This window comes from Dipodomys ordii, unplaced genomic scaffold (genome assembly GCF_000151885.1).
Source record: "Dipodomys ordii isolate 6190 unplaced genomic scaffold, Dord_2.0 Scaffold259, whole genome shotgun sequence".
NCBI classification, from domain to species: Eukaryota; Metazoa; Chordata; class Mammalia; order Rodentia; family Heteromyidae; genus Dipodomys; species Dipodomys ordii.
The window spans coordinates 208,104-230,605 of record NW_012267475.1 but is presented as its reverse complement, the minus strand read 5'-3'; the positions used below and the strand labels follow the sequence as shown (position 1 = coordinate 230,605).

At 52.1% G+C, this 22,502-nt stretch overlaps 1 protein-coding gene across 1 annotated transcript in view; it reads right to left on the bottom strand.

Moving 5' to 3' along the window:
* Positions 1-22,502, bottom strand: part of Alox5 (arachidonate 5-lipoxygenase) — a 29,414-nt gene that overhangs the window by 1,468 nt on the left and 5,444 nt on the right. The window contains exons 3-12 of the mRNA XM_013036191.1: positions 19,478-19,559; positions 18,292-18,414; positions 12,289-12,395; positions 11,073-11,245; positions 7,094-7,240; positions 2,270-2,473; positions 1,705-1,791; positions 713-891; positions 490-611; positions 204-304 (exon numbers count right to left, since the gene is read on the bottom strand). Of these exons, the coding sequence (XP_012891645.1) occupies positions 204-304; positions 490-611; positions 713-891; positions 1,705-1,791; positions 2,270-2,473; positions 7,094-7,240; positions 11,073-11,245; positions 12,289-12,395; positions 18,292-18,414; positions 19,478-19,559 (1,325 nt within the window). The remainder of the gene's footprint in view (positions 1-203; positions 305-489; positions 612-712; positions 892-1,704; positions 1,792-2,269; positions 2,474-7,093; positions 7,241-11,072; positions 11,246-12,288; positions 12,396-18,291; positions 18,415-19,477; positions 19,560-22,502) is intronic.

Sequence of the window (22,502 nt, the reverse complement as noted above, 5' to 3'; positions counted from 1 at the left end):
CCCCGCCCTCTCACGGCCCGCCCCTCCTCGAGGCCACACCCTGCCTCCCCGCTGGCCCCGCCCACCCCGCCCCGGGCCCCGCCCTCTCACGTCCCCTCCCCTCTCCTCTCTGCGCACCACGGAGTGGACCCCAGGCCTACAGGCCGCCCGGGGGACCAGCGACCCGCGGTCCGGGGACCGGAGGACTGCCCCGCCCGGCACACCTGGCCGAAGTTCACCGCCGCGTGCTGGGCGGAGGCCGTGAAGATGACCACGGTGAGGTACTCGGACAGCTTCTCCCGGCTCCTGATGGACTTGGGGAAGCCTAGGGAGGGGCAGCGGGCGTGAGCCCCCAGGGGGAGACGCCTGACCAGCCCCCCCACACCCCTTCCCCAGCCCATTCCCCACCGCCGCCCCATCCCCCATCCCCCGACCCCGGCCAGGGCTGGAGAACCCCGACCCCCCGACCCCGACCCCAGGGCGCAGCCGCTCCCACGAGCTCGCCCCTACCTGAAGCCTTCCTGCCCCGCATGCCGTACACGTAGACGTCCCTCACAAAGTCCTGCAGCTCCTGATCCTCTTCCACCACCTGGTCACTCTCGTAGTAGATGCCCACCACCTCGGCGGTGAACCTGGCCCGCGAGCCCCCGGGAGTGGGTGTGCGGGGCTTCCCCCAGCGCCCTGCCCCCCTGCCCCCCAACGGGCCCTCCCCGCCCCCAGCTCCTGCACTCACGTCAGGATGGCCTCCCACACCAGCAGCCCGTCGTCGCGGTAGAAGTAGTAGGGGATGTCCTGGGCGCTGTCCATGCCCCGGGCCTTGATGGCCTCGGGGAAGCACAGAGAGGCGTAGGTCACGTCCTTCATGGCGCGCTGCACCAGCTGCACGTGCCCGCCGCCCCCGGTGGCGTTGGCCTGCGAGGAAGGGAGAGCTCCGAACGAGGCCAGCTCCCTCCTATCCGTCCAGCCCCTGCCCTCCTTGAATCCTGGGAAAGCTGGGGACCTGGACCCAGAGGGACCGCCAGTGCCCTGCCAGGTGACAGCGACGTCCATCCCCACAGGCCAAGGCCCCCAGCACCATGATGACAGCCAGGAGCAACCCGACCCAGTGTCAGGAGGGAGGGTCAGCTCCCACTTGGGACTCCCCAGCCCCTCTGGGGTGCTCCCTCCGTGTTAAGAAATGAGTCAGCAGGATTACAATCCTAGTTACCTAGGAGGTTGAGATCTGAAGATAGCAGTTCAAAGCCAGTCCAGGCAAGGAAGTGAGACTCTTACCTCCAATTAATCACCAAAAATCCACAGGTGGAGCTGTGGTGCAAGTGGTAGAGCCCTTGTCTTGAGCAAAAAAGCTTGAGGACAATACCCAAGCTGCAAGTGCAAGCCCCAGGACTGGCACACAAAAGTGGGTCAGAAACAGAGAGAGACAGGAAAGGCACCCAGCGCTGTGCTCAGCCACTGAGCAGCTCCCAGGCAGGAAGCCAGGGTGCAGCAGCATGGAAGGGCAAGCGGGTCTCCCTGTGTGCAGGTCAGTGGCCCATGAAGGAGGGAAGAGTGAGCAGAGGTTTCAGCTGAGAGGCTGAAGGAGGACATGTGCCAGGAGGGAGACCTTGGCGGTACCCTGGCTTGCACTGGCTAGTGGATGGAGCCAAAGCTGCCCACTTCCCAGGCCACTGCCTGGGGCCTGGCCTGAGATGTCCATCTAGGCCCCATAGGAGGGAGGGCACCCACCTTGTCAAAGAGGCCATACTCGCAGATGAGCTGCTCCCGGGCCTTGGTGTTGATGGCGATGGTGAACCTCACGTGTGCCACCAGCAGCTGGGCAGGGGAGAAGGACATCAGAGACCTGGGGAATCGCAGCACCCCACCCAGCCCAGGTGCTGGGGACAGAATTGGCACCATCTGTCTATTACTTAACTAGGGCCTGTCATGCTTTAAGCTCTCTGAACTTGACACTTTTCTCCTGATCATTTTCCTAGAAGGCTAGGATACTATTTTCACCTGTTTTACAGATGAGGAAACTGAGGCACTGAGGTATTTTCAGCCATCAGGTACTCCAACCATCAGTGCTAGCAGCATTTCATCTGCCTTCCCAGCTAGCCAGGCTCTGGCCCCACGTCCTGCAGCACCATTAGGCTCCCCAGTACTTTGTTCCTTAGGGAGACAGTGCTGCCTCTCCAGGGCACCTTTTCCCCGGTCTGTGTGCTGCTTGCTCCAGCCACTGTCCCTTGCAGGGATGTCCCCCCTCCCAGGTGTCATCCACACGGCTGCAAGTGGAACAGTACCTGGCTCTTACCTTGAAAATGGGGTGCACGGCAGGCAGCTGGCGGTACATGGCAATACCAAACACCTCCGACACAAGATGCGTGCGCAGGAGGTGGGTGATAGTCTGGTGGATGTGGAAGTCACTGGAACGCACCCAAATTTTCGCCAAAAGCCAGTCGTATTTTGCATCGGAAGGGAGAAAAATGGGGTTCTCCTCACCTGGGATTTGGTTGAGCTGCATTGTTGAAGCAAGAAAACATCTGGTTGGATTTTGCTCAAGACTTATTGCTGCAAACCTCGCCTCTCATAAAATTCCAAAGAACCAGAACATCTTCACAAGTTGCTTCCAGGTCACTAGAAGAGCAGGGAGGGTGGCTGGACATCTGGGGTTCCTGGGGTGAGTGTTCCCTGTCCATACACAACCTGCACAACCCCAGAGGAGCACAGCCTAACTGGGGACAGGGACCCCTTATATGTGGACAACTGTCCCTCACTGGCTTGGTATAACTGCCCACAGAGGGGTCACGAGGAGTGGCCAGTGGAGGTAGACCTGACCCTGCTTTCTCACCCCTCCCTCCCTCCTGCCTTCTCCTCTATTGACTGCTCCCCTCCCGCCCCTCCTCCTGCCCTTCCTCCTCCACCGCCTGCCCCTCCTCCTCTCCCGCAATGAGCGCCTCCTGTGCAAGGGGCTGCAGGCCCAGGCTGGAGGGTATAGCAGTGACCAGCTCCCCCTCTCCAGTTCCACTCTTTACTACCACTGAGGGGACTTTGCTCTGAAATACAAATAGTGTGGTGGGGATGACACTAAGACATCTCTTAATACACTAGCACCAGCGCTACGCCTTCCATGAGGTAAGGACCTGACACTTCAGGAGACCCAGGGGCAAAGAGCAGCATGCCAGCAGCAGCTGCAGCGAGTGCTGCGAAGGGCAGGTGGGGCCTTGGGGGCTTGGCACACCAGGTAGCTTGAGCAGAGACGTGGAGAGACAGAGAGTCGCCTGCCTCAGAAGCAGACTTAGCCGTGTCCCCTGTTATTTGGAAGGGGGCTTCCTTGTCTGTCTCTCCCTGCAAAACAGCATTGTCCAATAGAAATATATAATACAAACCACACAGGGAATTCAAAGTTTAGGAAGCTACATTTTAATAAGTAAAAAGAACCAGGTGCTGACGGTTCATGCCTCTAATTCTAGCAACTCAGGAGGCTGAGCTCTGAGGATCAGGGTTCGAGGCCAGCCTGAACAGGAAAGTCTATGAGACTCTTTTTTTTGGGGGGGGGTTCGGTCGTGGGGCCTAAACTCTGGGCCTGGGCGCTGTCCCTCAGCTCTTCAGCTCAAGGCTAGCGCTCTACCACTTGAGCCACAGCGCCACTTTCAGCTTTTTTCTTTTTGTTTATGTGGTGCTGGGGAATCGAACCCAGGGCCTCAGGCATGCAAGGCAAGTGCTCTACCACTGAGCCACCTTCCCAGCCCCCTCTATGAGACTCTTATCTCCAACTAACCACCAAAAAACCATGGCTCAAGTAGTAAAGCACCAACTTTGAGCAAAAAGTTAAGTGACAGCACCCAGGCCCTGAGTTCAAGCCCCAGTACCAGCACAAGACAACTCTTTAGGTTAATACTTCTGCTTAAATCTCAGTAGGAATGTTAGTCTGGGCTGAAGGCCCAGAGAAAGAAATAGCTTGACAGATGTCTGTCAATGTTTACATCAGCCCACTCCAGCTCTCCCCCATCCTGAACCTGTAGTCACCTTGGGTTTCTGCAGAGCCTTACAGACAACAAACCCCACATAGTGAGATCACCCTGTCCTCTCATGGCAGCCTGGATGTCTCTTGCAGCAATGATTTTTGGGGCCACCTTGCAGGACTAGAACTGAGGTGATGACTGGTCAGACTATGCTTTTGACCAAGGCTGATGATTATTTATTTAAAGCATTTTTATTGTAAAGGTGATGCACAGAGGGGCCCATGGCTCTCCCGCTCCAATTCTTCCCTAGTTAAAGGCGATGCACATGTTGGTACCATGAAGATGGCTTGAAACGCCAGACTTCTATCTTCCCGGCATAGCTAGGTTCTTCAAAACCCTCCCTGCCTTTTCATGGCTACCTGTTTGCATTCTCTGGGGCAAACAGCCAAAGAATGTTGGAATCTTGGAGTCAGGCCTCTTGTGTAGGGCTCTGCTGACAGTGCCAGACCTAATTCCCCCCACCCCCCCAGCCCCTCAACCCTGTCACCATCCATTCTAGACTCCTGAGCCTCAACAGCAAGCCCTGCCCAGGTGCTGGCCCAGGGTTTGAAGTACTTAAACTACTGTTGCTGAGAAGCACTGACTACTCACTTGGGCCTGTGAGTGAGTTAATGACAAGCAGGATCAAAGCCAGGCCCCCAGCCCCCGGTGCCTCCGTGTCCTTTGAGCTGAGCCTTCCTCTCCTCCAGTCACTGCCCACACCCTGGGCTCCAGGAAGGACAGGATTTATCATTGATCACTTCTTACAAAGAGGGGTAAAGGAAACTGCCCCTCAAACCACAGCAATACCTTCCTCTTACCATTTTGTGACAACAGGTCAAACTGCTCCAAAGAAAGAACAGCCAGGGGTTGGAAGCGTGGCTCCATTGGTAGAGCAATAGCCAATGAGCAAAGCACCAGGTACTGAGTTCTAGTCCCAGTTTCACAAAAAAAAAAAAAAAAGAAAAGGAAAGAAAGAGAGAAAGACAGAAAATTGTAAAAAAGAGAATAGCCAAAAGCTCAGAACAAGCAGGTGACACAGGTGACACAGGACAGACATGCACTCAGCAGCCCTGCCAGGATGACACCTTCTAACTTTTGAGCCTCTGAGGACAAGGACTGGAGACCGTGGCCAGCCAGGCCAGGCTGGTGTCTAGGACTGGGTAGTCATTAGGCACACCTTCGCCTGCCTGTCCCAGCTTTTGTGTTTATATCCTAAAAGATGGCTAACGATGAGCTGCAGTGCTGTCTTTAATAAACATCCTTTTTTTATCCTTTACCTTGTCTTCCTTCTTTCTTTCTTCCCGCCCTTCCTCTTTCCCTCCATCCTTCCTTTCCTTCCTTATGCCAGTACTGCTTGAACTTAGAGCCTGGGCGCTTTTCCTTAACTTTTTCACTCAAGGCCGGTGCTCTACACTTGAGCCACACCGCTACATCCAGATTTTTGGAAATAAGAGTACCACAGACTTTCTTGCCTCAGCTGGCTTTGAACCCAAATCCTCAGATCTCAGTCTCCTGAGTAGCTAGGATTACAGGTGTGAGCCACCAGCACCTGGCCCACCATGTCTCTATTTGGTGTCTAGGGTGGGTGTCGTGTGACACCCGAGGAGTTTGAGGCCTGGGGTTTCAGTCCTGCAGTACGTACCACTTTCTTATTTCAGCCTCTTAGGTCTCATGGTTTAATGAGCATTTCTGTGACAGCTAGTGAACTGGAAGATTTTTTCCACATGCAGCTTGATTATTCATTTATGTTTCTTGTACCAAGAGCCTGGTTGTACCATTTGCCCAGGTATGTCATCTTTCCCTTGTCAGCAAGCAGGAGCTCTTAGGTTGTAGTGATGTCTTTGGCTCAGTTTCTGCTGGTGGCTTTGCATGTGATGCAAACACATCCTGATGTTAAGCACATCACATAACCAGCCTTTCCCCTCAGTACTCCTTCCTTCCTTGTTTTACTTTCAAAGTCTCCTTAGCCCGACATTCTTGTTTATCTTTATTGTTTTATTTTGGTACTTAGCAGGGGTGCAGTTTGGCTTTTCCTTACTACCGTGGTGGTGTGATAGACCATCAGATCCTACTGTGTGGCCACCTCATCATCAAACCCCTGTGCTGTCACCTAATCATGTCCCCCACCCCCCACGAGGGACCTTCTATTCTTCACCACAGGGGTCTCCTTGACCCCCTCAACTGTCTGCTCACCCCCAACTCCAGGGGCTAGAATATAGCTCAGGGTATTGAGTCTTTGTCTGAGCTGGCCTCAAACGAAAACCCCTTTGTTACCCCTCCTGAGTAGCTGGGATTACAGGCATTCACCACCCAGACCAGCGAATTTTCTCATATAAATTTGAAGGGTGGTAAGGGAGTGTGATACTGGGCTTTTGAACTTAGGGTTTCTCACTTTCTAGACAAAAGCTCTGCCTCTTAAGCTATGACCTAAGCCCTTTTTACTTTAATAATTTTCAGATAGGTTCGATGGCCTTTTCCCAGGGGCTGGCCTTGGCCTTGTTTATCGAGTTTTTGGCAAGGCTGGTTTGCAGCCACACTTCTGATGCATGCCCTTCAGGTTGCTGGAGTTAAGGTGTCCACCACCACACCAGTTTTTTCTTGGTTGTTGAGATAGAATCTTTTGAACATTTTTGACTGGGCTGACTTTGAACTGTGAGCCTCAGCTTTCTGAGTAGCTAGGATTGCAAGCATGAGCTACCATACCCAGCTCAAGTATCTCCACTAAACTCTGCTTGGTGGTAATCATGATTTGCACTGCTTCATCCTCTTTGGTAGTATTATTTTAATAATGCAATTCCAGGGATTGAGCCCTGGGACTTTAAGGACTAGGCACTTGAGTCACAGTCCTCGATAGTACTGAGTGTGATTCAGGTCTTGGATGCTGTGCCTGAGCTATTTTGCTTGAGGCTAGTGCTCTACCACTTGACTCATAGCCCCATTTCTGGCTTTTTGGTGGTTAGTTGGAGATAAGAGTCCCATGGACCTTCTTGCATGGGCTAGCTTTGAACCATGGTCCTCAGATCTCAGCCTCCTGAATAGCTAGGATTACAGGCATGAGCCACCAGCACCCAGCTAAATTTTGCTTTTTAGACAGGGTCTTGCAATCTCAGGGGCTGGGGAGGGGGGCCTACCTGGATGGCAATGGGGACGATCTTGTTGGCCAGGTTTTTGTAGAGCAGGCAAATGGGTGCTGCCAGGAACTGGTGTGTGCAGGGGTCAGTCTTGTTGGCATCAATGCCATCCAACAGCTCATAGTCCACTACAAAAATGTTCCCTTCCTGCAGGAGAGAAATGGCTTCAAGTTACTTTCAACAGAGATGAACCCAAGTCAGGGCCTGTGAGAGCAGGAAGGTAGGGTACAAAGTAATGGCTTTGGGGGATCCCGTTCCTTCCCTGCAGCTGAGTGGAGTTAAAATGTATAAATTCAAAGCTGGGTGCAGGTGGCTCATGCCTGTAATCCTAGCTACTCAGCTGGCTAAGATCTGAAGATCTCGGTTTGAAGTCAGCCAGGGCAGGAAAGTCTGTTAGACCCCTATCTCTAATTAGCCACCCAAAAGTCAGAAGTAGAGGTGTGGCTCAAGTTGGAGAGCACCAGCTTTGAGTGAAAAATCTAAGGGAGAGCACCTCGGCCCTGAGTTCAAGGCCCAGTACCGTGTGGGCACTGGCACATGCATAGGCATGCACTATGCACACGCCACCCAATGTAGAGTTCACTGTGCTCTAATTTAAAGGTTCACATGGAGAACTTTCACAGGTTAACTTTCACTGGCAGTAGCGAATTCACATTTTCAGGTAACCTACTTGACTCACAGGAAAGGTACTGAAAGTCCACCTAGGATGTGTGTTTAGTAAGAAAGTAGATTTTGGAAGCCAGGCACCAGTGGCTTATGCCTGTAATCCTAGCTACTTGGGAAGCTGAGGTTGGGAGACTTGTGATTTGAGGCCAGTCCAGACAGAAAAGTCCATGAGACCCCATCTCCATGGAGGAAAACTGGATGTGGTGGCCTGGGACCCCAGCAACTTAGGGAAATCAAACTAGACAGATCACAGACAGGAAGGAAGACCTCATCTTGCCTGGGGGCTGGAGGTGTGGCTTAAGTGGTAGAACCAGCCTGGTAAGTGTGAGGCCCTGAGTTCAAAATCCCAGTACCACTGCTCCCCCCCCCCCCCAAGAAAAAAACCTTATTTTTGGTAAAATAGACGAGAGACAGCAAACACTCCAAAGTGTTTAGCCACTGTGAGAGCCACGACAGGGTCCTAGCTGGGAAGGGAAGGGGGTGCCACCTGCCGAGAGGGAAGCAGCTGGGGCAAGCGCTGGCTCTGCAGGGGCGGATGAGGGAGGGACCGCGGGGTCGGCACGCTCCTGTCTGGTCTGAGGCGGGAGACCCTGCACCAGGCCGAAGCTCAGGGGTACGCGCCCCTTCTGGAGCTGGGAATTCCCTCACCGCAGCGGCGCCCTGGGGCGCTGCACGCAGCGTCCGCCAGAGGGCGCGCGCGGCTGGAGCGCGGGGTCCGCGGGGTGGGGGTCCGCGGGGTGGGGGTCCGCGGGGTGGGGGTCCGCGCGGTGGGGTGGCCTTGCTGAGCCACCCCAGGCTGCTGGTGGCTGCGCGTTCACACAGCTACGCTGCACAGCACTGTGCAGACCCGGCGCGCCGGGGTGCCCCGCAGAACAGGGGCTTCACCCAGGCATGAAGGAGCTCCGGGTGAAACAGGGTCGCTCCTGCTCCCAACGCAGGCGCCGGGCTGCAGAGCTTGGGGAGGGCGGGGTCGGAGGGACCAGCGGGGATTTCAGGCCCTGAAGGAAGGGCTACTGCTTGAGCCATGAATCCTCTGCCCTGGTCTGGTCAGTGTGATGAGGGCCAGCCATGAGCGCCAGGAACCCCGGCCTGGGAACCCTAGGCTTCTTATGGCCTTTCATCCTTCTGGAAAAGGAGGGTCCTATCCATCTCAGCTTTGACCTTTTGGGCTACTGCTTTCTGGCCCATCTAGGGTCTGTGTGTGTGCATCTCTGGGCCTGCCTGCCTGCCCCCTTCCCTCCTCTTTCTCTCCTCCTCTCTCCCCTTCCCTCCCCTTCCCTCCCTTCTACCTTCCTCTTCCCTCCCTTTCCCTCCCTTCTTCCCTTCCCTTCCCTCCCCTTTCTTCCCTTTCCCTCCCTTCTTCCCTCCCCTTCCCTCCCTCCTCCTCCCTCTCTCTTTTCCCTTCCCCCCTCCCTCCCCCTGCTGTTGCTGAGCCTGAGCTCAGGCTGTGAGTATTGCCCCTTAGCATTCTTGTTCAAGGCTGATGCTCTATCACTTGAGCCACAGCTCCACTTCTGGCCTTTCGGGGTAGTTAATTGAAGATAAGAATCTCACAGACAATCCTGTGAAGGGTCCAGCCTTCTGAGTAGCTAGGATTACTGGTGCCCAGCCCTGGTCCTCTCTTGTTCAGCATGTTCCATTTTCCTGGCAGTGAGGTTGGTTCCAGGATGTCGGGACTCAAGCTGGTCCATGAGGGCTGGCCCCCAAGACCCCTGCAGGGACTGTTGGGAAGTAGGGTCTGACTTTCTCCTGGGTGGTCTTTGTTAGATGGGTGGAAGGAAGGTAAGTTTCCCTTTACATAAGGAGATGCTCCTTTGGAAATGTTCATTGTGACAGCACCCAGGGCCAGCTCTGTGTGAGCCAGGGAGCCCGCAGTGCTGTGTAAATTCCTTGGGTTAAGCCAGATTGACTTGATTTTTGTGATTTGGAATAAAAGAAACACAACAGAAGGAAAGCAATCTTGAAGCGCTCTGACGGTAACTCAGAACCAACAAATGGAATATAAAGTTGTGTCAAAAAAAAAGCACACCCCCATCAATAGAAATCCTCTGTTCATGGTTCAAAACGAATTGTACAGAAAAAGATGAAAAACGAAATAGTTCTGGGCCTCTCAGTGGTGCATGCCTAGCATGCATGAGGCCCAGGTTCCATTTCCAGCAAGACAAAACCAAACCAAAACAAGACAGAATAATTCAGGAGTTGTGTAGGCCACAAGCATACTATGAATTGCTAGAAGCTGCCAGACAGGTGGCAGGAATGCCAGAGGGACTTAAGGACTGCCCTGCTGTGGGAAGTGAGGACAGTGTAAGAGGCAGGGTGTGTTTGCCCAAGTGTCTAGTCACCGTCACCAGTGGCTCTGATGATCAGGCGATTGCCTCATGATCGAGACCACAGGTGGACATCAAAACCATGGAAAGAGTGGGGTAGGTCAAGGAAGGAATGGCCACACAGCCATGGAGGAAGCAGAGGCTGAGGCGGGGGGAGGAGGAGGCGGGGGATGTCAGGGCAGGGGGTCAAACGGGAACCTGAGTTGGGCAGATGATTTGCTCTGCTCCTTTCAATTCCAGAATGTTCACCTTTTGTGTGTGTGTGTGTATGTGTGTGTGTGTGCACATGCGCACGTGCATGCACGCACATGCACGGCTCGTGCCAGTCCTGAGGCTTGAACTCAGGGCCTGGGCACTGTCTCTGAGCTGCTTTTTCTCAAGGCTGGTGCTCTACCACTTGAGCCACAGCTCTCCTTCTGGCCTTTTTGGTGGTTAATTAGAGATAAAAATCCCATGGACTTAACTACCCAGGGCTGATTCAGGACTACAATGCTCAGATCTCTACTTTCTGAGTAGCTAGGATCACAGGTGCGATTCTTTAATGTTTGTGTGATTCTTTAATATTTGAAATCTCTAGCTACTAAAGCAGCTCTCAGATTTCCAACAATTAAATCTATAGCAGGACACTGCTGTGTGCCTGTCATCACAATCCAAGATCCTGGGGTCTGGGCAGGATTACAGGGCCCTCCAGGATGGGGCTGGGGAAGCGCCCTCCACGAGGTGCTCACTTTAGTAGCTAGCTGAGCATGTAAGACAGGGTGAACAGAGAATGTCACCACTAATTAGAAAGTAACATTTTCTGTTTGCTGCTCTAGTTTTCTTCTCACACAAAGCCTGCTTCTTTTTCCCATTTTCTCAACCTAGACCAAACCAGTGTCAAAGCCAGCTGATTGCAGGGTGGAGAGAGAGAGAGAGACAGAAAGAGAGAGCTGTCTGGGGATAAGCCTGGTCGGGCCCCAGTGTCCTCCCCAGCTGACAGCTCCTACCTGGACCTCCTGTTCCAAGCTGAGCTGCCGCTCTAGGCTGCACTCCACCATCTCTGTGGTCACTGGGAGCTTTGCAGGGAGCTGGGTGCAGCGCTGGATCAGCACGGGGTTGCAGCCATTCAGGAACTGATATCCGAACATGAGGTCTTCCTGCCAGTGGTTCATGACCCGCTCTGTGAGGGGAGAAGCAGGGCCCTGGGTGGACGGTGCTGGGTCTCTGCCCTGCAGGGTACTCCTGGCCAGGCTGACCGGGTCCCTGCTGGGCTCCTTTCCTAAGTCCCTGCTGGGTTCCATTTCCTGAGTCCCCATTGCACCTCCACTCACCTGCTTTGTCCTCCTGCTGGGTCAGGGACTGGGTCAGACAGTGGCACCTCCCTGAGCTGGCCCTTAGTGGCCCACAAAACCCTCCCTCAAGACCCTAGGTCTGTTAGCCTGGCAGGGAGGGAAAAGTAGGGACTGGAGGGAGGAGAGTCCCACAGAGGACTTTGCAAGATCATTTGTGTGTGGATTTCTTTACCCAACCAGCCCTGTCACGATCTTCCATTCAATCTGCACTCACTGCCATGCCATATTCTACCTGAACACAGCCTGGCCAAAGAACCTCAATTTTTGGTATGTGTCAGTCCAGGGATTTGAACAGGGCCTTTGGGAGATATCCCTGCACTTTTAGCTCAAGGCTAGCACACTACCACTTGAATCACAACTCCACTTCTGGCTTTTTGGTGCCTCATTGGAGATAACAGTCTCATAGACTTTCTTGCTCAGGCTGGCTTTGAACCATAATCCTCAAATCTCAGCCTCCAGAAGAGCTAGGATGACAGGTATGAACCGCTGATGCCCAGCCCAACATTGTTTTAAAGTAACTGCTGAAATAAAACCACTGAGTCCTCCCTTTCTGTGTCCAGAAGCACCATGGTTAGATTGTTTATGTAAGAAAAAGTTGTGAAAGTTTTGAGCCTAATGATGAGCTTGTTAGTGCTCAAGCTTGAGCATCCACGGAGGAAAATCCACAGGGCATGAAGGTGACCATGTGAGGTCACCTGCATGTCCACAGAGATACCAGCCTGGGTGGCATGGAGGCAGTGAGGCCTGGCCAGCGAGGCAACAAGAACTTAGAGCCACCTAGACCTCCTGCAGCAGAGCCATAGTGAGATGAAACAGCCCTGCCAACTCCCCGGCACATCTGGGGGAGGAAAATGGTTCTCAACGCACTCACCAGAGATAGTGTTGCTGATCTTGACGAAGATTTTCTCAAAGTCAGCGAAATCATGCCAAGAAGACTGGAACATGTGCATGAAGCGGTTGATAAACAGGTTCTCCATCCTGCAGACCAGGGGATGGGTCATTGCTGCCCCCTAACAGGGGCTTTGTGACACCCCAGCTAGCCTCCAACCAAGACTCAGTGCAGAGACATGAGTCCCACCCTCTCCAGCTCATTCATCCATTCACCACACATTCATTCATTCATTCATTCAGCATCTGCTGTTCCCACTTGGTACCCATTCCAGAAGGAGCCTGCAGGGATGGGGCATCCACCCCCTGTGGCAGGACGAGAGGCCCAGAGTTGGGAGGGAAAGATTGATTTAGCGGGAATGAACTTGCAGTTATTTACTTTCTGCCTAACCTCAGTCCTACACTTGGTGCTGAGGAGCACGGAAATTCAAAAGCTCATTACATAACGTAGCAACATAGAAACCCCAAGTAGGAGCTTGCAAATTAACAGAAGTGAGACGCTAGTGAATGAGTAATCCTTCTGGGGGCTTCCTGGAGGAGGAGGCTGGGTGTGGGACGCACCCAGGAAGGTGGAGGAGGGCAAGAAAACCTTCCCTGGCTTCTTACATAACCCAAGCAGGGTGCAAGACAGAGGCCAGGGAGTTCTGCCTACTCTTTGCCCTGACCTACCCTGCCTCAGTTCCTCTCTCTGTCATGCCCAGCGGAGAGGCCAGAGGATGAAGGACCCAACTTCCTCCTCTCAGGGGTGCTGCCCACCCCTTCAGCCCCACTCTCCAGAGTGGTGAGGAAGGAATTCCTGTTGGAGCCACACGTCTGGGATGGGTTGTTATAGTGACCCCTGGTGGCCGTGGCGGGCTCCCTGCATGAGCGCCCCTTCCCTCATCCATCTCTGGGTGGTGGCCCTTTTCTCAGGGGACCCCCTGCTTCCTCAGACTAGGCTATTAAGGCGTCTCAACCACCAGGCTGCCTCTGCTTCTCAATGGCAACTTAAGCGTGAACTGGAGTGAGAATATGGGCCAAAGCTTGGGGGGGGGGGGGCTCAGAGGGGCCTCACTGAGTGAGGTGTCCTGATGCCTGATGCAGGGGACCAGGGGTGACAGGCAGAGCCAAGGTGAACTGGGAGGCAGCATGGAACCTGGAGGGTCCAGTGCCCTGCTGAGACTTCAGCCCTTGGTTAGTGGCCAGGTTGGACTGAGCTGCAGACACAGGGTACGTGGTCCGGGTCAGACTTGGGTATCCAGGGGCCTTCCCAGCCCTTCTGGCACAACAGAATCTGAGGCCCAAGGACAAGAGTCCTGAGAGTGAATGTGGCTGATAGGCAGAGGTCTCAGGATGTATACTGTCCAGGGAAGTGACCCTGTGGCCATGTGCGAGACACCCGGGCAGAGCCACCGAGGGCAGGGGACGGCTGGACAAGAAGGGACTTTGCGGGGGAGGTGTCTCCTGATCCCGCCAGGCTCAGGAGAGACCTAAGGCCCCTTTGAGTTCTTTGTAGTTCAGCAAATGTTCCCTGCTTTTGTACAGGCCACACTGGGTCCTTTAGGAAGCCAAGGAGAGAGTCCTGGGGCCACAAGGCCAGAGACCTCGTGTGTGTGGCCAGGCTATCAAAAGGTTGCATTGCTGGAGCCCAGCCTTGGTGTGAGGCCAGCTCCGTGGTGGCCACACACAGTACTCAGCAACCTGGAGGTACAAAATCAAGAGGCTCAAGTCCTCGGCCTTGGGTATCTTCCACAGTTTCACGAGAGGCATGCCCTGAGCAGCAAACCTGTGGTCCTGGAGGAGAAACCTCTCTTGTAGTGTGTGCTGTCCATCTGGCTGTGGAAAAGGACTCATTTCTAGGGATGCAGAATCACCCTGAGATCCTGCCCGGGTCGAGGATGGCCTAGCACCACATGGGGTCAGGAGCGACCCTGGATGGGCCAATGCCATGGGGAGCTGGGTGAGCCATGGTCTACCCAAAAGGGTCTCTGACCTCAAAATAGAAGGGCCTGGAACTAGGGATGGGTATGGTAGCCCTGAGGAAGCCACAGATCCAGGAAACAGTGAGGCCGGGAGGAAAATATTTACATGTCATCTAGAGGCAAAATGTTTCTATGTGTATTTAGCACCTCAAAGTGTGTGTGTGTGTGTGTGTGTGTGTGTGTGTGTGTGTGCGTGCCAGTACTAGGGCTGGAATTCAGGGCCTGGGCACTGTCCCTTAGCTCATTTGCTCAAGGATGGTGCTCTACCACTTGAACAACAGCCCCACGTCTGGTGTTTTGTTGGTTAACTAGAGGTTAATCCTTCACTGGTTGTGAATGGAGATGCTTAGATCTCAGCCTCCTGAGTAGCCAATGACTGGCTCAAAGATGTTTTTTTGTACAAAAGGGGACCTGTAGTCCAGACAGGGCACCTTGGTGCTTTTCTTTTTTTTGGGTCCGGTCATGGGGCCTGAACTCTGGGCCTGGGCTCTGTCCCTCAGCTCTTCAGCTCAAGGCTAGCGCTCTACCACTTGAGCCACAGCGCCACTTCCAGCTTTTTTCTTTTTGCTTATGTGGTGCTGAGGAATCGGACCCAGGGCCTCAGGCATGCAAGGCAAGCTCTCTACCACTGAGCCACCTTCCCAGCCTCACCTTGGTGCTTTTTCAAGTCCCAGAGTAGGAGGCCTGCCCACCTGACCACAGCTTTCTCCTGCAAGAAGCAGCTGGCCTGGGCTGGACCCCAGCTGTCAGCCACAGGGCAGGGTTGAGCTTCCTCTGCAACCCTGGCCTCTTTCCTTCCAGCAGCTTCTCCACTTTGTGTCCCAATCTGGGCTGTTTGGGGCGGGTGGAGACAAGGCTTGTAGAGGAAGGCTGGCCCCCTTCCACGCGCAGCAGATGGCTCGGGGGAAGCTGTCGTCAAGTGACCCGTAAATAGCTTGGAAGCCACAAAGTCCGGAACCAGCGGCTCAGTGCAAAGGCCTGCTGGTGACCTCAGCCACATGTTTTGGTGGTCTGAGGTAAGGATAGCACAGGCTTATCCTGGCTGTGTGGTCCTCAGTCTTCAGGGACCATCAGATTCCCCGTTCTTTTCTTTTGGTCAACACTGGGGCTTGAATTCAGGGCCTGGCGCCATCTTTTAGCTCATTCAGCTCAAGGCTGATGTTCTACCACTTGAATCACAGCACCACTTCCAGTTTTTTAGTGGTTAATTGGAGCTAAAAGTCTTATCAACTTTCCTGCCTACGCTGGCTTTGAACCCTGATTCTTACATCTCAGCCTCCCAAATACCTGGGACTACAAGCATAGGGTTTTCAATCTCAGGGTGCCTCAAACTGGACTTCTTTCTCTCTTTGGAAAAGTTCCTTTTACTGTTTTTTGGGGGGGGGAGGGAGCACTATGTGGGCTTGAACTAGGCCTATGCTTTCTAGATAGGGACTCTCCTGGTGAGCCTTTTCTCTAGCCCATTGTGATGACTAGTTCAGACAGCGTCTTGTTATGTGTACTGGATCTTTGCTTGGATCCTGATCCTCCTTTTTAGGCTAGCTGAGGAGACAGGCATGTGTTGTCACTCCTGGCTTCTTCTGTTGAGATGGAGTCTCATGGACTCCTTTCCTTTTTCTTTTTGCCTGAGATGGCCAGGCATCACAACCCTCCCAATCTCAGCCAACCATGTGGCTAGGATGACAGGTGCAAACACCAGTACCCAGTTCAGCTTCTTTATGAGGGGCACCCATGTTCCCCCCTACAAGTGAAATATACAACACCAAGACTGCCTTGAGCTCTCTCCTCAGCCTCTTCCCCTGTGCCTCAAATTCTGAATAAACCTCAACCTGGACATACCCCACATCTTCTCCACCCCGCAGGCTTCTGCCTGACTTGCATGGGCTACCATGCGAGACTCCCACCACACAGCTCTGACCCCATCACAGCCTGTCTCAGACTCTCCCCATTTCCCACTGGATGCAAGAACTCAGACTTCGGAAGCCAGCCAGGCCAAGGTGGCTGAGGAAGCATTCCAGATGCTTCCTTCCCAGGAAGCTGGCTGTGCTGTGAGTGAGGCCTCCTTGGCCTTGTGCTTCCTGGGACCTGTGTGAGCCACGTGTGGCCCAGGCACCTGTCAGGACTCTGCAGGAGGGGGGTGACCTGCCACCTGGTGCTGGCAGGCCAGCCCCATTCTGCCTGGTCCTGCGCTACCCGGAAGGAAGTACTTTCTCAACTTCCTTTGAAGAGGCTATCCCTTATCATCCTCACCAGCCCTGCCAGTGGGTCCCAGGCTGCATGCAGACACTGAGTACCCGGCCCCTCCCTCAAAACCACAGCAACTTTCACAACCCACTGGGCTCTGCAAGCAGGCCTGGCTGCAGCACACCTTCGCCAACTGTGCCCTGCTCGCCACAGTATCTTGTCCCATTATCAGGCTCTGTGTGCATCTGCCTGGCCAGCAGCATGGCTGGGCCTCTAAGATGTGAAAGAGATGCGTGGGTGGAGAGAAGGTCCCCCATGAGCTGCTGTCCGAGGGGCAGCTACTCTGCTGGCAGGTGATGAGGAACTAGTGCTCAGTGCTCAGGTGGGCCTGATTCTGTTACCAAGAATGCATGAAGAACCGGGTGCTGGTGGCTCATGACTGTAATCCTAGCTACTCAGGAGACTGCGATCTGAGGATCCCAGTTTGCAGTGAGCCTAGGCAGGAAAGTCCTTAAGGCTCTTATCTCCAATTAACTACCACTACTGCTACTAAAATGTTGGAAGTGGAGCTGTGGCTCAAAGTGGTAGAGCACTAGCTCAGGGACAGTGTCCGGGTCCTGAGTTCAAACCCTAGGTGTCCCCCCCTCCACACACAATGATTGAAGATGGGTGTTGTTTGGGGAGTCTCTTCTCTGTGTCCAGGGGACTGGCCTAGGTCCTCCTATGTCAGTCTCACACCACTGACTTGGAGCTGTGGTCTCATTTTCAGGGATGACAGAGACTTGGAGATTTTTTTTTTTGGGTGCCAGTCTTGAGGCTTGAACTCAGGACCTGGGTGGTGTCCCTAGCTTTTTTGCTCAAAGCCACTGTTCTACCACTTGAGTCATAACTCCACTTCCCAACTTTTTTGGATAGTTTATTGGAGATGAGTCTTAAGGACTTCTGGCCTGGGCTGGCTTCAAATCGTGATCCTGAGATCTCAGTCTCCTGAGTAGCTAGGATTACAGGTGTAAGCCACCAGCATCCAGCCATTTTGAGCCCTTAACTCCCATTTCCTGCATGTAGACCAGGAAATGTTTCTCCTTCTCTCTCCTTTAACCTGTTATATTAAAATAAATCCTTGTTAAAATGGTCACCTTGTGAGACCCCCCTATTTTCCCCTGAAAAAAAAATGCCTTATTACAACTTTAAATCCTTTCCATGAAGAGCTGAACAAGCCTGGCTACTTCCCTCTTTCCCATTACTCTAACTTCCTTTCTGATCATGTGACTCTTTTTCTTCCCCTCTTTCCCCCATCCTCTTTTCTTTATTATTATTATTATTTCTTTTCTATTCTTTTTTGGTCTGAGACTGGGACTTAAACTTGGTAACCTGATGCTTTCACTCATTGCCTAGCACTCTACCAATTAAACCATGCCTCCAACCCTAATTATGATTGTTGCTATTGTTCATGCTTGTAGTCTTAGCACTTGGGAGGCCAAGACAAGAGGATCATGGGTTTGAGACCAGCTAGGGATACACAGACCACTCAGCTGGGAATGGCTGCCAGTCTTGCCTGTTAGGTGTTGGTTGAGACCAGGTCCCGCCTGCAGAGGCTGTCATCTATGGGTGTGTCAGGAGAGGAGAGGATTTTAGGCTCAGTCAAGTTTCAGGATCACTGGGTGATGGCTTTCCACTCTCCTGAGACTATAGTTCTCTGAGGTGCTAATAAGCAGATTCAAAGCTCCTCCCCTAACCCTTGGGCAGGGCTGAGAGATTCACATTTCTGCCAGGCAACCAGGCCCCATGCCCAGCCTCCTACTGGACCACCCACCTACTGACTCCAAGTTCTGGAAACTTACGCCTTGGAGTAGTTGAGAACGAAGTCCACTCCTTTTTCACTATCAAACTGGATATCTCGGGGTAAGTCCTTGTGGCATCTGGCGTCGATACTCAGGGGAAAGCCAGGGTTCCACTCCAGCCAGCTAATGTGTGAAAGAAGGACATTGCGCTGGGCGCTGGTGGCTCACACCTGTAATCCTAGCTACTCAGGAGGCTGAGATCTGAGGATCACGGTTCAAAACCAGCTCAGGCAGGAAAGTTCTTGAGACTCTTATCTCCAATTAAACAACATAAAACTGGAAGTGGCACTGTAGCTCAGTGGTAGAGTACTAGCCTTGAGCTGAAGAGCTCACGGACAGAGCACAGGCCCAGAGTTCAAGACCCACGACCCCCCCCCCAAATAAAAGAAGGACATTGGGGCAAATGCAACCCTTCAGTCACTCTCTTCAGTTGAAGCTGGCCAGTATTGCCTGACATCACCGAGGCATTGCTGTCCCCCCAAATCAACCCTGTGTCCAATGAGGTACTAGCATAAGAGGGGACTCAAAAATGCTGTTACTGGGTCTTGTGTGTGAACTAAAAGCTCCCCAACAACTTTGCACCTGTGACCTTTATCCTGTTCTAGACTCTGCTGAAGTCTCCTGGCAATCACCTCATTTCCAGGAGGAAAGAGAAGATCCAGATAAGCATCTGATGTGAAGGCAAACTGCTCCTTAAACAAGCAATGGCTTCTTCTTATCATCTCAAAGGAAACAGCCCCAGACTCAGATCACCTTGTTCCTGTTCTGTTCCAGTCATGAAGTGATAACTTCTCCAGAACTCCTCCATGGACATAGGCTGAGCTCATGGCCAACCAGGTTGTACCTGTTACCTGGGATTGTTTGAACTCTGCAAACCTTCTCACCCCTGCCCCCAATTCTCCCTGTCTAACCTGAAGCCAATATTTGTGCCCCTGAAGATGGCTGAAGATGTGCTGAAGTGTTGTCTTCCCATCAAGCTATCTCAACACCATCTCTCCCAAGTCTGTCCAAATTTTTTCCATAACTTCTTCACCACCCCAGCCTGAAGTAGAAGGCAGATGAAGCTAGGGAATTATGAATCCACTGTCTGGAGCTGGTGCCTTGGTGACTTACTAGCATAACTCTACCATGTTCAGTGGTCAGTGCTGATCTCGTACCTTGCGTCTGAGGAGGAGTCACAACTCACCGGTACTGTTTCTGCCGCGTTTCTAATTCTTTACGTCTGTGCTGCTTGAGAATGTGGATTTGGTCATCTCGAGCCAACTTTGCTGCGGAGGAAGGCCAAGTGTGAGAGGGGCCTGAGGATGAATGGCGGCCATGTCCAGTGTTCAAGTTTTCCCATATACCTGCCCACACTGAGTACTTTTACAGGCATCTCCCATTCACGGAGAGAACACTCAGGTTTAGGAGGTTGAGTAGCTTTGCCTTTGAGATCTGGTCAGGACCATAAACCTAAAGGGTAGGCTTTCTAATTATTATTATTTTTTTGTGTGCCAGTACTCAGGGCCTAGGTGCTGTCCCTTAGTCCCAAGGCTGGTACTCTACCACTTGAGCCACAGCGCCACTTCCAGATGTTTTGCTGGAGATAAGTGTCTCATGGATTTTCCTGCCTTGGCTGGCTTCAAACTTCATCCTCAGAGATTAGCCTACTGAGTAGCTTGGCTTCCAGCTTCTAATTTCCTTCCTTCCTTCCTTCCTTCCTTCCTTCCTTCCTTCCTTCCTTCCTTCCTTTCCTTCCCTTCCTCCCTCCCTCCCTCTCCCTCCCTCTCTCTCTTTCTTTTCTTCTTCTGATTTTGCTATGTAGCAAAAAGTCTTCAAATTTATGATCCTCCTGCCTTAATCTCCTTGAATGTTAATTCATGAACTTTTAATATATGACTTAAATCCAGCCAGGTGCTGGAGATATATGTGTGTGTGCATGCATGTATTTATATGTATCTCCACATGTGATATGATATAATATAGATTCCAGCTCTTTGCAGGATTTTACAAATTCCATTCCACACAGGTATTTTTTATAAATGGAACTAAAAATTATGAGGTAAACAAAATAAATAAGAATATGTTGGCCATTCAAGATGCAATCCCTGGTTTATTAGATAACACTACTCATAAAGTTATCAAGTTGCTGCAACAGCAACTTCTATAACACCTACTATTAGTCTCTTTTGTCTTTGCCTCATTGAGGACCTGTACCCCCAAATTCTCAGATTAGACTGAGAGCTCCCTGGCTCTGGCAGCTCCACGGTATTGGGGCCCTCAGAGGAAGATGGAGGGGCTCATCCTGCCTTTTGCTTGGGCCATAGGTCAGCTGACAGGGGAGGCTCCCCCCCCCCCCGAATCTGACAGTGTGAGCGCTGCCGTTGGCTGTTGTCACTGGTTGTAGGAGGCACTGCTGTGGGTGCTCAATGTTCCTCTTTGCTTTCTTTCTTTTCTTTTTGATGGTCCTGGGCCTTGAATTCAGGGCCTAGATATTGTCCCTGAGCTTTTGTGCTCAAGGCTAGCACTCTACCACTTGAGTTACAGTGCCACTTCCAGTTTTCTGGTGGTTAATTGGACATAAGAGTCTCACAGACTTTTCTGCTCAGGCTGGCTTCAAAACGTGATCCTCAGATCTCAGCCTCCTCACAGGCATGCCCAGCATGCCTGTGTTGCCCAGCAATGTTCCTCTTTTCTATTCGATGCTGAAGAACTAGCCTACTTCTCAGACACCTAAACTCTGAGGAGTTCCATTTCTTTAGGTTCACTGGTGTGTAAGCTGGAACATATAGAAATAGCCACATTAAGTTTCACAATGAGAATGGCTGTTCTCTTGGCTTTGGGAGACTCTATCTAATTACTGAAGGGATTTCTGTGCGTGGAAAGGAGGCAGAGTCTTGGCTGTCTGCAACAGAGTGCAGAGGATAGCTCCCAAGGACTGCTGGGAGCTCCTACATGAAGCTATTTCTCTACCAAGACATTCTGGACCACTGGACCCCAGTGACAGTTCTCTCTGACTTTTATGTTCACCCACAGGGAAATGTAACATTAGATTGAAGAGGTCACCAGGTGATGAGTGAGCCAGATACTACAGATGAAATATGGCTACCTTGAGGCAGCTGTGCTGTGAGGATCCTTCAAGAATAGGATGCTGCTGGGCAGTGTGGGCTCATGCCTGTAATCCTAGCTACTCAGGAGGCTGAGAGCCCTGGAAGCCAGGTAGGGCAGGGAAGTCCATGAGACTCTTATCTCCAATTAAGCACATACACATACATGCAAAGATTCAGAAATGGAGCTGTGGCTCATATGACAGAGCGCTAGCCTTGAGCAAAAATGCTCAGGAACAGTGGCCAGGCTCTAGTTTGAACCCCAGGACATGCACTCAAACAACAAACAAACAAACAAAAACAACCCTGACATCTAGGGTTTCGGTAGGATGGACAGGAGGGAGATTCAAGAAAAGAACCCTGTCTGCAACCTTCCAGGTTCTGACTACAGCACAAAATAACTTTTGTGATTTATTTTCTTTCTATTAAATTGGGGAGAGGGGAGGGGGCGGGGAGAAACAAATACTCATTTAGACTGAAACATGCAGTCCAGAAATACTTAGAATCTTTCTTTTTCTCTTTCCCTTCTTTTCCTCACTCCTTTCTTTCTCTTCTCCCTCCCTCCCTTTCTCTATCTCTCCCTCTCTCCTTTCCTTCCTTCCTTCCTTCTTTCCTGTCTTTCGCAGGTTTGGGGGCTTGAACTCAGGGCCTGGGCGCTATCCCTGAGCTTCTTTGCTTAAGACTAGTACTCTACCCCTTGAGCCACAGCTCCACTTTGAAACTTTTTTTGGGGGGGGAAGAGTTAATTGGAGATTAAGAGTATCACAGGCTTTCCTGCCTATGTTGGCTTTAAACCATGATCCTCAGATCTCAGCCTCCTGAGTAGCTAAGATTACAGGTATATAACAACAGACACTGGAGGGGATATGTTCTAAAGGGAACCTTACTGCATTGTTGGTGGTGTAAACTTGTTCAACCACTTTGGAAAGCAGTATGGAGGTTCCTCAAAAGACTCCAAATAGAGCTTCCCTATGATCCAGCAATCTCATTTTTGGACATTTACCCAAATGATCACAAACAAGGCCATACTAAAGCTACCAGCATAACTATGTTTATCACAGCATTATTTACCATAGCTAAGATATGGAACCAACCCAGATGCCCCTCAGTAGATGAAAAAATGTG